Here is a 16,109-nt window from a genome sequence, read left to right on the forward strand (position 1 = left end):
AATAAAAATTACATTTGCAAAATTACAAAAAAGCAGTGTCCGGATAATATACAAGAACCATATTCATTTTTCTAAAACAAAGGAAGAGAAAAACACTTACCTGACCTAGAAGTTGCAGCCCTGTTGCTGCCCTCCTATTCTGTGGTCCAATATTATTTTTTTTGCTTAAAGCAGCCAATCAATGGCAGGAAAGCACTAACATTGAAATCGATGGGCAGCGCTGTAGTTGGTTTAAAAAAAAAAAAAAAACATTGGGAAGGAGGACAGACCGAATGTTGCAAAATGGGATACTATCTTGCAAAGTACGTGCTGTTATTCTGAATGGCAAGTACCGTATTTGCTCGATTATAAGACGACCCCCCAGAATATTTAGGAAAAAAAGAAAAAGCCTGAATAGAAGACGACCCTATAGGAAAAATAATTTTTACTAGTAAATATTAATTCACATGTAAACTATTTTTAATAAATAATATTTAATAAAAACTATGATTACTTGTGACCCGTGCTTCAGACTCCCTGGTGTCTAGTGCGGCAGCTGGTGAAGGTCTGTGCGATGCAGACCTCCGCTACTGCTGGCCAGTACTTCCGATGGGGCTTCTATGACTAAGCGCCGGCATCACATGACCTTCCGGTGCGCCACCATATAAGCCCTGGCGGAAGTGCCGGCAGCAGCAGAGGTTGTCTGTGCGCATCCTGCAAATGTTTACCCGCTGGGGCTTCTATGGTGTAGTGGAGCACTAGAAGGTCATGTGATGCCGGTGCTCCGTCTTAGAGACCCCAGAAGAGGTGCCGGCAGCAGTGGAGGTTGTCTGCGCGCATCGCACAGACCTCCACCGGCTGCCGGAGAGGAAAATCCAGTTCCCCTGCAGTGCTGTAGGGGATCTGGATCTTAGTCTTCTAGTTAGACCTCTATTTGAGGTCTGATTAGAAGATGACCTCGAATATAAGACGAGGGATATTTGTCCAGAGCAAAAAACTCGTCTTATAATCGAGCAAATACGGTATTATTATTTATTGATATGTAAAACGCCATCATATTCTGCAGCAATGTACTAAAGGAAATCTCTGATGATGATACGTTGCTGACAGACGCTTCCACTATTACCTTCCCCAATGTACAGTGTTCCTAAAGTCTAATTTCTACTTACAAAATAACTACTTAAGGATGTGAGGAATTCATTGCATCTTTCATTGTCCATCTGTCGTAACTCATCTCTGTTAACTAATGCTACCTTTGCGTGTAAGATATTTAGCTGCATCCCATCCTTCTGTCTCCCAACTGAAGTCAGATTTGGCTGCCTGGGGGAAAATAATATATTTTTGTGTGGGAAAACTAAACGCTCCTCCCAAAGGGTTTTCTCTTTTCTGAACCAGTTCAGATGGCGGTGGCGTGTGTCATAGTCTCTCTTCATTAAATATAAGCTGTCCGGCGGTCTGGTAGCACCATCTCTACTTATTATAAAAGCATGTTTATTTTCCAAGTGTTCCCATGGTCTTTACCAACAAACACGATCTTTGAAGATGTCAAACAGGCTGACTGACTCCAGCCTCTTCTCAGTTTACTTCTTCCCACCCATTACCTGTAAGATGCTTTAAGGTTGACATGATTATGCCTGGCAAAATGGTCTGACATCCCTTTGGCAAACATTCGATGAAGCTACTTTGCAACAATATATTTGCAGAATGCATGCTGAGAGGAGATGGGAATTCTAAACGCTCATCTGATGGAGTTCTCTCTGCCAAACCCACGGAAGGTTAACTTTTGTCATTTTGTCCCCACTGGTTATTATTTGGCCTTCCTCTTAACAATTATTGGATGTTGTATGCCCACTCCCTATTGGTTACTGGATGCTACATGCCACTGTCTGACTGGTCTGAAGTTTTCTTGTCCTGACTAGTGTGCCAATTCTACAAGAATTGCTGGTAACATTGTGTTAGATTTGATAAATTACCGGTATGTGGATTCTACACAATATATATCGATTCTTTTTGTAATTCCCCTTAACTAACTGTTGGCTTTTTTGGGGTTGGCTGATTTTTGGGTGGGTTATACTTTTACAAAAGGCTGTTTACTTGGAAATGTCGGACCTTTAGACTGCTGACACCTTTACCCATGCATTCACCAAGTTTTCACTGGTGGCATTCCTTGAGCATCTTTTGCATGCTTTCAAGATCCCTTGGCTTTAAAAGTTTGATTACCAGCTCCCCATCCAAACTGAAACATGCCCTTTAAATAAGATGGAAGACATTTAATCAGAACAGTGGAACCCAGGAAGCTTCTCATGCAGGGAGAGTTTGGCTGGCCCTGTATAATGTATAGTTAAATCATCTTATATTGGATTATGCATTGTGAGGGTCCCTTTCCCTGGAGTTATTTGCCACTGTTGGCCCTTTATAATGAACAGTGAAGTGAGGAACTTGAAATCACAACTGTCCTGCCAAGTATCCCTTAAGTGAAAAGACTTTTCTGAAAAAGTGATAGCAATATCTTCTCCTTCCTCCTTTCACTCTTTAATGTTTATATCTAGAATTACAGCATGACACTGTGCTTTGTTTTATTTATCTTGTCCATTTTTTTAATCACACGACTTATTTTGAAACCATTCTTTTGGAAAATTAGCATCTGCAATAAACCAAAAAACACTACCACATTTTTAAATGTTTCAAAGATTTATTTATGGTAAAAAAGTGAGAGAAATCCACATTTTGCAGGTTTCACTCTCTTCCTTCATTCAGAGTTCTTCATTCTTCGCTTTCTTTCTGTAACATAAACAATATTCATTTTGTTATTACAAGAGAAAATGTTTTTGTTCACTTATGTCCAATGAACATTTTTAATCTGTCTCATTATCTAATGCGGTGTTACCTTTAAGACCAAAAAACTCAATAGTGGAATCAGTTACAAAAGCTTGGCAAAACAAGACAAAAAGGTTTAGAAGATGTTGCTCGCTGCATCTTATTATCTAGAGAAAGCCTAGACAATGGCAGAAATTATACATATATCCACCAAGCTTTAGGTTTCAATTATTGGAACATATGCATAGTGAGGGCCTCCGCCGGAAGCTTACCTTGCCACCAATATCACGGCTCTTAGCTCTGAGTTTGTTCACTTGGGATTCTGCAATGTCTGCTCTCTCCTCAGCTTCTTCAAGCTCGTGCTGCACTTTCCTGAAACGACCCAAGTGGATATTGGCTTGTTCCTCCTAGAAAACACAGAGAAAATGATATAGTTGTCAGTAAATAAAGCTAAGCAAACACATCAGTCAAGATGTTGTAATGTTCTTTTTGTCAGTACTTACAGATTCCTCGGCCTGCCTCTTGTAGGCTTTTACTTTGAGCTGCAATTTGTCCACCAGATCTTGCAGTCTCAGTGTGTTCTTTCGGTCTTCCTCAGTCTGCAAGAAAGCATACGAATGTCATGCAGCACTAAATACAGATAATCACATGGGAAGAATGATTTTCTAATTAGTAAAACTCTTTAAATTAAATGAACTCCATATAACTTGGTGAAACAGAGACACTTTATCGAGGATGAACACATGGTACAGCTTTCAAAAAACTGTAACCTCGGACTATATTCTGCATGTATTTAAAAATGAATCCGTATATGGAAACAACAGTACCTGATATGTCAGCTCCTTCACTCTTCTCTCATATTTGCGAACGCCCTTCACTGCTTCAACACCGCGCTTCTGTTCATTATCCAGTTCATTTTCCAGTTCTCTTACCTGCGGATAAAATGAATAGAAAAACCATTAAACTTGTTTTACAGTATATACAGATGGAATCTCACTTATCCTGATACTGTATCGTCATACATACTCTAGACTCAAGCTTCTGGAGCTGCTTCTTTCCTCCCTTCAAAGCCAACTGCTCAGCTTCATCCAGGCGGTGTTGCAAGTCCTTCACGGTCTGCTCAAGGTTCTTCTTCATTCTCTCAAGGTGAGCGCTGGTGTCCTGCTCCTTCTTCAGCTCCTCTGCCATCAGGGCAGCCTTTGGTAAAATGTATAAAATAAATGAGTAAGAACAACTTAAACAACTGAGCGAATGGAAAGTAGACTGCTAAAAGATAAAACATACATCTGTGATGGCCTTCTTAGCTTTCTCCTCAGCATTTCTGGATTCTTGGATAGACTCCTCAGCCTCATTCTGGAGCTGAGCAATGTCACTCTCAAGCTTCTTCTTGCTGTTGATTAGGCTGGTGTTCTGGAGTAATGAAGAAAATAGTTTAATATCCGGTTTAGGCATGTTCCATAAATGCAAATTATTTGTTTTTTGTGGAATGTGTTTTACCTGTGAGTGTAGAAGCTGTACACGCTCGCTTGCATCGAGAAGCTCTTGTTCTGCAATCTTGCGGGATCTCTCAGTCTGTTCCAGAGCAGACCTAATCTCCTCAATTTCAGCTTGCTGCAGGTTATTTCTGCGCTCAATCACAGCAACCTGTTCCTTGAGATCTTCCTGTCCTCTGAGTGAATCATCCAGCTGAAGTTGGACTTCCTGTAAGACAAAATATGACACAGTAAGCAATTTGTTACACTATATGAGATAAAGGCTCCTTTAATTTCTATAAAAAGACAAAAAGTATAAAAATATATACTGTCCTTCAAAAATATCTATCTCTGAAGCATTTTCTTTTCTTTAATATACTTAATCATGATGAGATAATGCTGGGGTACCTTGTATTGAGCCTGGATATTTCTGAGCTGTTTCTGTGCATCTGCAGCCTGGCGGTTGGCATGGCTGAGTTGGATTTCAAGCTCATTCAAGTCTCCTTCCATCTTCTTCTTCAGTCTCAGAGCATCGTTTCTGCTTCTGATCTCAGAGTCTAGGGTGCTCTGCAGAGTATCAATAGCTCTTTGGGTGTTCCTCTTCAGCTGTTCAATCTCTTCATCTTTCTCTGCGACTTTCCTGTCTACCTCTGATTTCACCTGGTTCAGTTCAAGCTGGACGCGCAGAATCTTGGCTTCTTCGTGTTCTAAAGATCCCTTTTATTAAAACATAAGGTAAATGTATTATTGTTTTTAATAACCTCTAATAGTTCCCATCACAGAAAATGCAGTAAGGGGGTGAAAAGGAAAGTAGATGGCTCCACTGATATCAAATCAATACCTCTGCTTCCTCCAGGGCAGCATGAAGATCACTCTTTTCCTGCTCAACCTGCTTCTTGGCTTTTTCTAGTTCAACAACAGATTTTGCAGACTCACCAATCTGTTCAGTCAGATCTGAGATCTCCTCTGAAAACAAAATGGGCAAATAAATAAATGTCATGCTATCACAGTCATGTTCACTTAAACTGCCAATGTGTTTCACTTTAAATATCATAGTTTAAAAAAATGAAAACACTGATAGCTGCATATATCTTATTTAAGCTGTGCCCTATATGTTGCAAACATATAGTTCAGCACTGGAAAATCTACTTTGTGCAATATAAAAGGCACTGGGAACAACATATATCATCTGAGAAAAAAAACTTACGTTGCAAGTTCTTGTTCTCCCGTTTTAGGGTTTCAACTTGTTCCAAGGACTCTTCATAAGCGTTCTTGAGCTTGAAGATTTCAGTGCTCAGGGTGCGGGACTCCTTCTGAACAGCCTCCAGCTCAGCCTGACCCTCCTCATACTTCTGTTTCCACTCTACCAAGACCTTTTAAATCAATCAGAATTGTTATAAGGTCTGAATTTTAGACATTTGCCACAAAACCACAACAGGATCATGTTTTCTTTGTACCTTATCGAAGTTCCTTTGCTTCTTATCCAGAGCAGCTGCTGCACTGTTTGCTCTCTCAACATCAACCATCAGGTCCTCAACCTCAGCCTGCAGCCTCTGCTTGGTCTTTTCCAAGGAGGCGCATTTAGAGTTCACGGCCTCTACCTGCTCTTCAGCATCCTGTAAACGCTGAGCAAGCTTCTTCCTGTAAATGCATCAACATTGTTAGTAAACTATTTAAACTTTTACATCAGATTTACATCAGATTTGTTTTGTAAGAACATACTTGGCCTCCTCCAGCTCCTCTGTGCGCTGAATGGCATCAGTCTCATATTTGGTCCTCCATTGAGCAACTTCACCATTTGCTTTGGACAAGGAGCGTTGAAGCTCAGCCTTGGCTTCTTGTTCCTCCTCATATTGCTCACGGAGCAAATCATTGTCGTGACGAGAGGATTGCAAGGCATGAGCGAGGGCGTTCTTAGCCTGAGAAAATAATGTTAACCTTTGTGTTATAATAAAAATTATATTTTTGCAAACACATTGTTGCTTAAGATATATTAAAGACAATACTTCATAATCAAAATGCACTTTATCTTATGTACCCAGATTTAGACATTTTGGAGTTACCTTTGATTCCTCCTCCAGTTGTCTCTTGAGTTCTTCTACTTGTTGGGTAAATCCTTGCTTGCCTCTTGAGAGCTGTGAAATCAGTGATTCTCTCTCTTCAAGCTGACGGGAAAGTTCACCTGGAAGCAAGTAGAAGATATAATAGGACATTGTTTACACTTTCTATTGTAATCAACAACAAAAAAGTTTAATGAATTTTTTACTCCTTTTTATGCTAAATCTATTCATAACATTAAATATTTTAAGTACCGTTCTCAGTTTGGAAGCGAGCTCTTTGAGCAGTGAGATCATTGAGAAGACGCTGGTTCTCATCGTCCTTGGCCTTCACTTCACTGAGTTGATCCTCAAGTACACGGTTTACTTTTTCAAGGTTGGCCTATAAGGACAAGTATTGGTATTAAGACTTATCTACTTAAAATGTAATTATAACAGAGTGAAAAAAAATAAAATAATCTGACCTTGGATTTAGAGATGTTCTCAAGGTTGCTGGCGAGATCATCAATCTCCATCTTAAACTCACTCTTCTCTTTCTCCAGCTTTTGCTTGACACGCTGCAGGTTATCAATTTGTTCCCCAAGCTCAGCAACGCTGTCTGCTTGCTTTTTGCGCAGAGCAGCAGCGGTGGCTTCATGTTGAAGGGTGGCTTCTTCCAAGTCACGTCTCAGTTTCTGGAACTCAGCTTCACGTTTCTTGTTCATCTCAATCTGAGCAGATGTTGCACCTCCAGCCTCTTCAAGTCTTTCACTAATCTCTTCTAGTTCCCTGGAGAGATCAGCCCTCTGTTTCTCAACCTTTGCACGTGCTGCACGTTCTGCTTCAATTTCCTCCTCAAGTTCTTCAATGCGAGCCTGAAGAACCATAACTGATTACTACACAGAATCTAAAATATTGATTACAAAAGTGAATGATTTGATAGAAACAGATATACCTGAAGTTCCTTGATCTTCTTCTGCAACTGAGATCCAAGAGACTGCTCATCTTCTATTTTGCTTTGCAGCTGGCTAATTTCAAATTCCTTCCTGTATCAGATACATGGAAGACATTTAGTCACTTATTTGAAAGTACTGAACGAATAATAATGATAAAAATAAAGAAATAATACTAACTTCTTGAGTTTTTCCTCAGTTTGCTGTTTGTCATTTTCAAGATCCATTACAGTTTCCTGGGAAAGCTTCAGATCACCTTCAAGTTTCCTCTTGGATCTTTCAAGGTCAAGACGAAGCTTCTTTTCTTGTTCCAGAGAACCTTCCAGCTATAAAATAAAAACGTATGTTGAGATCCGGTCCTAGTGATAAACCGCAATAATGTTTGTAGATTCTGATAATGTTAATAAAACACTATTTTAAACACGTGCTTACATCATCTACTTGCTGTTCCAGCTTAGTCTTGGCCTTTGACAAGGTATTGACTTTGTCCTCCTCAGCCTGCAGGTCATCCAGTGTTTGCTGGTGAGCCTCTTGGAGTGCTTTCTTCTCCTTGCTAACCTTGGAGATATTCTCATCAAGTGTTGCCATTTCCTCTGTGAGGTTCTTAACCTGAAGTTAAAATGAAAAGCGTTAAATCAAAAGCTCTTTTCTTGTCAAGCAGTAAGTATGACATGTGGGATTGCATTGAAATCTTCATACTTTGTTCTCGGTGGCATGCTTCTCCTTTTCTACTTTGGCCAAGGTGAGTTCCAGGTCATCAATGTCTTTCTTCAGCTCAGAGCATTCATCTTCCAGTTTCCTCTTCTTGGCTGTGAGTTCAGCATTGCTTTCTTCTTCATCTTCAAGTCTCTCTGTAATCTCTTTGATTTTAGATTCCAGTTGGATTTTGTTCTTGATGAGGCCTTCACATCTTTCCTCTGCATCAGCCAAAGTTTCACCTTCCTGTTGAGTTACAGATTTATATTACAAAGGTGCATTGCCATCTTTTGCAGAGATAGATTAGATAGATAGATAGATAGATAGATAGATAGATAGATAGATAGATAGATAGATAGATAGATAGAGAGACCAATATTAATTATTTACTTACTGACTGAACCTGCAGCAGTAAATCATTCTTCTCCTGCAGTAGGGAAACCATTTTCTCTTCTAGTTCCTTCTTTTTAGCTTCTGATTTCACAAGGGCTTCCTTGGTCTTCTCAAACTCTTCCTTCATGTTTGCCATCTCCTTCTCAGTTTCAGCACTCTTCAAGAGAGGTTTAATCTTGAAGTACAGTTTCATCCATGGCCAGTGTTTGACATTCATGAATGACCTGAGGTTGTACTGAATGACGAAGATTGCCTCCCTATTTGAGATTAGAGGGTTAAAGAGTAAATTTTTGTTGGATGGTAACTGCTTCCACAGACTATTTTTGTTTTCAGGGAAATAGATTACTACCTTCTTTCGACCATTTTCTTGAACTCTGTTCTCATCAAGAAACCTCTGCAAAGAGCTTGAGTGCGGGTAATAAGTTGTGCCAACTTGTCATCTCTCATTTCTTCCAGGGTACCCAGAAGACCAGCTTTAAAGAACACCTGCAAACCAGTAAGTTTATGATTAAATGTTCTAAAAAATAATCATGTAATATAACTTTAAATGCTGTAATACATGTTTTTATACCTTTGTGTGGCCAAATTTGTATTGAGTGTGATCAATATCAATAGAGCCAAGCAGCTTCTCAGAAGCCTTCTTGCTGTCAATAAACTGCCCATCTGGAATTGCGCTGGCGTTCAACACTTTGTAACTGTATGTAAGAAAAAGAGAGAAAAATATAATTTTGACACCTTTGTGGGTTTACTAAGATATAATGTGATTTTATGATCAACCTTTTCCTGTATTTTTTTCTTTAAAATTATATTTTTAATGAAAGTGTAACTTCTGAACTTAATGGAATGTAGCAACTTTTTGAGAAAATAATATTGTAAGTATTCCCAATATATTTTGTTTCAAATCCATCCAAACAGCTGATAAAGTAATTTTTTACATTTTAGATTTTGGAAGTTTGGTGGCTTTTATCATTGCGTGCTTCCAAAACAATGAAGTCATTTGACACAAAAATGTAATTTATTTTATAAAAATTAGGAAAATCACCGTTGTTTGAAGTCACCATAGAGGATCCTGCTGGGGAATCCTTTTCTGCAGATTCTAATACCTTCCAGCACACCGTTACATCTCAGCTGGTGGATGATCAGATGGTTTTCCATGATACCTGTCGGTGGAAATTGCAGTTTTAACACATTAGGGACACTCATCCTGGAGAGGAATCTGAGTGTATATAAAAATACTACATGTAAACAAAATCTTTACCAGGAGTCTTGCTCTCATTTGGAATCAGACAACGCACAAAGTGTGGGTGAGTGCTCCTCAGGGTGCTCATCAACTTGTTCAGATTTTCCTGGGGAACATTGCAAAGCAAATCAGTTCTCCTACATAACAAAATCACCCAAGTACACAAGAATGCTTATAAAACCACACAAAAGGCCAGACTGTCACTCACAACGTGGCCCTGGCATTTTAAGACCAGCGGCCGATTGCTGGATATGCATGGCCACATTTTTATCCCCATGTAGCATGCAGACAGACTTATTTAACACCAGTTTATATATATAGAATGGTGTTAAATAAATAACATTTTATTGCCACTTGTATTGGAGCATTCAATTATTTAAATTGGATGTCTTTTACATTTTTTTTTTAAATAATAATATTATTCTTAAGTTATGCATCAAATAAAAATATACTGACCCTGAATAAAGCAGATACAGTTTGGAAGGAAGATCCCTTCTTCTTCTTTCCACTCTTTGCTTCGGCTGTTTAAAGGAAATTAAAAATAATGATATAATATTAAATAGGTGCATGGGCCAGTTCTCTGGCTATTTTCAGGGCAGATGTCCAATACCCACCATCAGGATTAGCGTAGCTTGAATAGAGGAAGGACAAGAGCTTCATTGGTGATTTCTGGTACAGCTGGACAACAGACTCATTGAGGGGATCCTTGTTCTTCTCCAGCCAGCCAGAGATGTTGTAATCCACGGTACCAGCATAGTGGACCAGAGAGAAGTGAGCTTCAGCCTTTCCTTTGCCAGGCTTGGGCTTCTCAAAGTTCTTGCACTTGCCAAGATGTTGTTCATACAGCTTGTTCTTGAAGGAGGTGTCAGTGGCCTTGGGGAACATGCACTCTTCTTCAAGGATTGAAAAGATACCCATTGGCTGAAAGGAAAAACATTAGTGAGCTTATTTCAATGTCACCGAGTAATGTTTTATGGCTAGTTGGGTAGTTTTCATCTCAGGAACCCACCTTCTCAATGAGCTCAATACAGGCAGCGAGATCCATACCGAAGTCAATGAATTCCCAGTCAATGCCTTCCTTTTTGTATTCTTCTTGTTCCAGGACGAACATGTGATGGTTGAAGAACTGCTGCAGTTTTTCATTGGTGAAGTTGATGCAGAGCTGCTCCAAGCTGTTGAACTGTAGATGGTAGAAAGTGGTTTTACGACATGTTGGCTATTTGTTCCGGAAACATTATAAAGGACATTTAAATGAATATGGACTTACATCAAAGATTTCAAAGCCAGCGATATCCAGGACACCAATGAAGAACTGTCTTGGTTGTTTAGTGTCCAGCTGCTGGTTGATACGTGTGACCATCCACAAGAACAATTTCTCAAACACGGACTTGCAGAGGGCACCAACAGAGTTGTTAACCTGAAAAACACAGTCATTTGAAGAGTTTCAGGCCATTAAAAGAAATCTATCAGTCGATCAAAAGAAATATTTGAATATTTAATGAATAAATACCTGTGGAACAGTCTGTCCTTTTGTGACAAACTCATTGCCGACCTTTACTCTTGGGTAGCACAGAGCCTTTAGCAAATCGGAAGAGTTTAAGCCCATCAGATAAGCAATTTTGTCAGCAACTGAAAAGTGAAGATGCAAAATATTTATATATATGTACAACATGGACAAACTGTAGAAAGGATAACTCATGGATATGAATATAGATAGTGAATGGATAGTTTCCTGTCTGTTTCATGTGAAATGATACAAACCTTCTGTGCCATCGGGTTCAGCCTGCTCCTCTCTTTGTTTCTGCTTGAATTTCATGTTACCATGGTGCATGACGGCTCCTGTCAGTTTGTAGATGCCTTGCTTTTCTTCTCCGTTGAAGCCCAAGATGTCAATGGCAGACTGGGGGTAAAACAAGTATAAAAATCAAACCTGTATTCATAGTATTATTGTAAGGATGTTTTCCTACAGATATTGTAATATACTGCTGTGGAATAGGATGGTGTGATATACATCAATAATTGATAATACTTACGTCAGTGGCCAACAGTTCCTCTTCATCATCAATACTCTTCACAACAATCTCACCTTGGCTGATGGAAGGGTAGTCGTATGGGTTGGTTGTAACAAGAAGCATTTCTGAAGAAAAGAAAGCAAAGCATACAGTACAGCGTTATGACATTATTATTATGACTTATGGGGTATATATTGTTTGTTTATTACAGGACCATAATATATATACTGCCCAGGTGGATCTAGTTGTTTAACTTGTTTTGGAGACGTGAAAAAAGTTTTAATTACCAACGACTTCTGGTTTCTTGTTTGTCAGGATCTGGTAGAAGATATGGTAGCTTCTCTCAGCAGACAGCTGGAAGGTTACTCTGGATTTCTCCAGCAGATCTGCATAAAGAAACGTTCATGAATGATCACATGAAATGGTGGAAACAGAGTAAAAAGAAACAAAAACAGAAATATACACGGAATCTTACATGTTTCAATATCTGCTGAAGACAGTTTTCCAGAAGTTCCGAAGTGGATTCTGATGAATTTACCCTAAAAGTGACAATGAGAGTTCAGAAAATAAAGTAACAACGGGGAAATTATATGGCTTGAGGAAGAAGAGAATATTACTTACGAAGCGAGAAGAGTTGTCATTTCTCACTGTCTTGGCATTACCGAAGGCTTCCAGGAGAGGGTTGGCCTGGATAATTTGATCTTCCAGAGTTCCCTGTCAAAGTTAAACATTTATTAATATGGTAGACTAGTTCAACTTTGATATTAGCCTTGGCCCTTCACATTAAAGACACAAATAGGGATAATTTTAAGAACAATAAAAGGAAACAGGATTGGATAAGGTGATGGAAGAGGAAAACTGGAAAAACACAGGGGAGGATGGAAGAAAAATGGAACAGGTAGGCAAGAAAACCCCTCCATAAAAAATGATCAAGAACTGATTAAGACCTGAGTGTTATATTAGAAAAAAAATGGATGAACGAGGTGGTTCTTATCAAATTCTATGTTTCTATTATATGAGTCGGGGGAAAAAAACTTAAATGGGACATATTGGAGAATGAAATCATCTGGAAGAAGAGCTGTGATGAGTGTATTGGTCTGTGTAGCATTCTATTTCTGGAGTGTTATAGTTGACTACAGCTGATGCTCTAAAATATTACCTTCATACTGTTGGCTAGCTCCTTCTTTTTCCCACTGTCTCCAATAGCAGCAATTGTTGCAAAGTACTGGATGACACGTTTTGTGTTCACAGTTTTTCCTGCACCAGATTCTCCACTGGGGATTAAATAAAGAGTAATATATGACTTGGAGAACATGCAAATAAATGGCTGAATTCAAACAAATGATTTTCCTTTTACTTACGTGATCAGGATAGACTGATTTTCACGATCTGCAAAGTAAAAGATGGGGATTTGTAGTAGGTAAATCATAGACTATAGTTTATATATATTTATAAATTCTATATATTTTTTTTAAATCACAATCAGTTTTACTATAAAGTAAGGCTATGTACCTGTTAACATGGACTGATAGGCGTTATCAGAGATGGAGAAGATGTGTGGTGGAGCTTCCATACGCTTCTTTCCTCTGTAGCCGGCAACAACCTCAGGGTTGTACACTGGCAGCCACTTGTAGGGGTTTACAGTGACGCAGAAAAGGCCGGAGTAGGTCTAAATGTAAGAATAAACATTTTATGCTCTCTGATCATCTGTGCGTGATAGGCAATCATTCCAGGGGCAAAGTCATGGAGAAATCTTGCATGTTTTGCTTTACAGATATTTATGGGTCTACTACTCAAGACAAAGAATACAACTAATTTTAATGATTGGAATATGATACAAGGCCAGGTTTAGCTTGCTCCGTTAATTAAAACACAGTGCTGTCATAAACAAGAACAAGTATTTTGATGTGACTGTGTGTTAACTATTGTCACCTGAGATGGGTTAAAGCGAACTTACATAGATCATCCATGCTGCATAACGTTCTTTGAGGTTATACAACACAGAGGCTTCATTCAGATGGGTCATCATGGCCATGTCTTCAATCTTGTCATACTTGGGAGGATTTTGGGGGTAAACCTGGCTTTCTTTCACAGTTACGGTCTGGAATAAAGAAAAAAAAAAGGTTAATTTGAATGTATCACCAGCAGCTACCACAAACAATGTTAAATAACTCTTCGAATTACCCTTCCATCTTCGGTCTTCACAGTGAGTTTTCCGTCTTCCCGGGCTGTGACTAAACCTTTGACGTAGAGTTCCTTTTGATCGTCTACAAAGCAGGTGTTCTTGGCATCGAAAGGCCTGTTCTGGGCCTCCAATCTTTCTTTATCTGATTTACGGAGAAAAGGAGCAGCCGGTCCAAAGACTGCCATCTCCCCGTCGCCCGACATGATTGCTGGTGCTGGTACCTAGAACAAATATGTAGCAGTGAATTTGATTTGAATTTTGTAAGGAATAATTTGGAAACCTTAAGTTAAAAACAAAATGTGGATTAACTTGTGTTCAAACAACTTTTTAATGTACAGAACATATACGGGAAAACGTATAACAGTTGTATCTACATCAATCAAAATAAATACCAAACTGAGTGGGCACAACAAAGATAATTAAATATAAATAAGATGTCCATATAACATAGAAACATGTAATTTGCCTAGGTGATACATGTTTAAATTCCCTCACTATGTTAACCTCTGCCACCTCTGCTGGGAGACTGTTCTACTTATCTTGCACCCTCTCAACTTAAACTTCCTTACATTACATATAAGCCTCTGACCCTCTAGTTTTACATTATGACTTCCCTCCTGTACTTTGTTAAATCCCTTTAAGTATTTAAAAGTTTCTTTGGCATCCCTTTTTCTTCTCTCCTTAATAAATGGAATATCTTTTATTTTCCTAATTATCACACAGCTGACAATGAATTATCTTTAGGTTTATGCAATTTAGGGTGAATTTTTGTTCTTTTGACTTACCCTTTACTGCTGCAGGAAGAAAAAAATGGGTGTTCCCCTAAAAATAAACAAAAAAGAAAAAAAACTATTATTATTACTATGAACTGTTGTTTCATCATCCTATGTGTTTGTAGCACTTAGTTAACTTAATGGATACATTTAAACCCCAAAAATGTATTCTACAAATTTAATAAAGTGCTGCAATAATTAATTTATGCCACAAAAATATTACTTTGCAACAAGTTCCAGCCCAGGAAAATGATAGTAATGAATATATAATTTTAGAGCACTCTTTAGTATATGTAGTTTAAAGATTTTTACCAACTCTCAGCCAGCAAGTACTCACCAGCAAACTAGGAATAACGACGGAGAACCCAAGCAAAGCTTATATAGTGTGTCCATCTGCTAGCTCAGCTCTCTCTACTTATGGAAAGGGTCTCCACATTGCCTTAACTGTGCACTTAAGCACAACGATGTCTGTTCATCACAAGTAAAAATAACTTCCACAATTCGGTAGGAGACTCCCAGAGATGGTTAAAGCATCTGTTCTAATGTGAAACCTGCCACTAGGGTTAGCTTTCAAAGTAAATTAAAAAAAAAATGTGTGCAAATGCAGTTCTTTCCTATACCTACATTGAAAAATCAAGAATAGCGGTTTATTATTTCTGCAGAGAGAGAAAGCCACTTGCTTGATTCTTGATAGTATATATAATTATATGTATGTATGTATGTATTTATATGTATAAAGCTCAGGATGGCTGTGTTAGTCCAGTATTGACAATTGAAGAAACAAATAATGATTACTGCTCTATAAAGTGCCTTTTTATTGGACCAACATTCAATTTTAAGGATGAGCTTCTGAAAGTCTCAACCACCCTTTATCCAGTATTGCGTTTGACTTTAAATGGAATGTTAGTCCAATAAATAGATATTCTTTTATATTGCAGTATATATATATAGATATATATACTCAAAATAATAAGTACTGCAATATAAAATACCCTTTGTGTGTGTGATATATATATATATATATATATATATATTATCAAGCATTGGTCACTTCCTCTCTCTGCAGAAATAATAAACCGTTATTCTTGATTTATTAAATTTACACTTTAAACAAGATCCAAGTTCCAAGAACACATTGTGCATTGTAACCAAGTTTATGGACGATTTTGTTCCTTATGTGTTACATTTTTTAATCAGATAACTCCCACTTTTTGGTGTTTTAAGAATTTTCTTGAGTTAAAAAATGAGAATACATTTGTAATGTAAATAATCCTACTGGTTCACAGATCAAAACAGCTATGCGATCTTTTTTTAATTTTTCTGAAGTAATAAAAAAAAATTATATTATATATATTCTATAACTGTGCTCTTTTATATAAGATATATATATATTCAGGAATTGCCATCTATAAAAAAAAGAATAGCAGCCCACGTTGACACCCCTCCCAACATTTGAATGGAGCCAAAGAGGTACAATTTTAAAGTTAGAGAGGTGTCTAGTGAGTAAAGTTTATAACGCTTTATGTGACAACGTCATCCTTTGCTAACTATAT

The 16,109-nt window shown here is 38.1% G+C and overlaps 1 protein-coding gene across 1 annotated transcript; it reads right to left on the reverse strand.

The window, feature by feature from the left end:
- Positions 1–2,651: 2,651 nt before the first annotated feature.
- On the reverse strand, positions 2,652–14,962 carry LOC128503733 (myosin-4-like). The gene is made up of 41 exons (XM_053473914.1): positions 14,894–14,962; positions 14,569–14,605; positions 13,783–14,004; positions 13,556–13,699; positions 13,111–13,267; positions 12,960–12,987; positions 12,758–12,872; positions 12,220–12,312; positions 12,074–12,137; positions 11,886–11,984; positions 11,620–11,723; positions 11,348–11,486; positions 11,097–11,215; positions 10,854–11,003; positions 10,596–10,766; positions 10,201–10,507; positions 10,043–10,107; positions 9,605–9,692; positions 9,389–9,506; positions 8,918–9,041; positions 8,696–8,832; positions 8,348–8,603; positions 7,957–8,199; positions 7,690–7,866; positions 7,438–7,583; positions 7,260–7,350; positions 6,790–7,179; positions 6,581–6,707; positions 6,332–6,450; positions 5,991–6,187; positions 5,726–5,909; positions 5,476–5,641; positions 5,110–5,234; positions 4,677–4,985; positions 4,294–4,497; positions 4,081–4,206; positions 3,823–3,993; positions 3,624–3,728; positions 3,300–3,395; positions 3,069–3,203; positions 2,652–2,760 (listed from the first exon to the last, which is right to left on the reverse strand). The coding sequence occupies exons 3-41, from the start codon at positions 13,984–13,986 to the stop codon at positions 2,743–2,745; spliced, it is 5,811 nt and encodes a 1,936-aa protein (XP_053329889.1). The 5' UTR covers positions 13,987–14,004; positions 14,569–14,605; positions 14,894–14,962; the 3' UTR covers positions 2,652–2,742.
- Between the last annotated feature and the right edge of the window lie 1,147 nt (positions 14,963–16,109).

The sequence above is a fragment of the Spea bombifrons genome, chromosome 8, assembly GCF_027358695.1.
Source record: "Spea bombifrons isolate aSpeBom1 chromosome 8, aSpeBom1.2.pri, whole genome shotgun sequence".
NCBI classification, from domain to species: Eukaryota; Metazoa; Chordata; class Amphibia; order Anura; family Pelobatidae; genus Spea; species Spea bombifrons.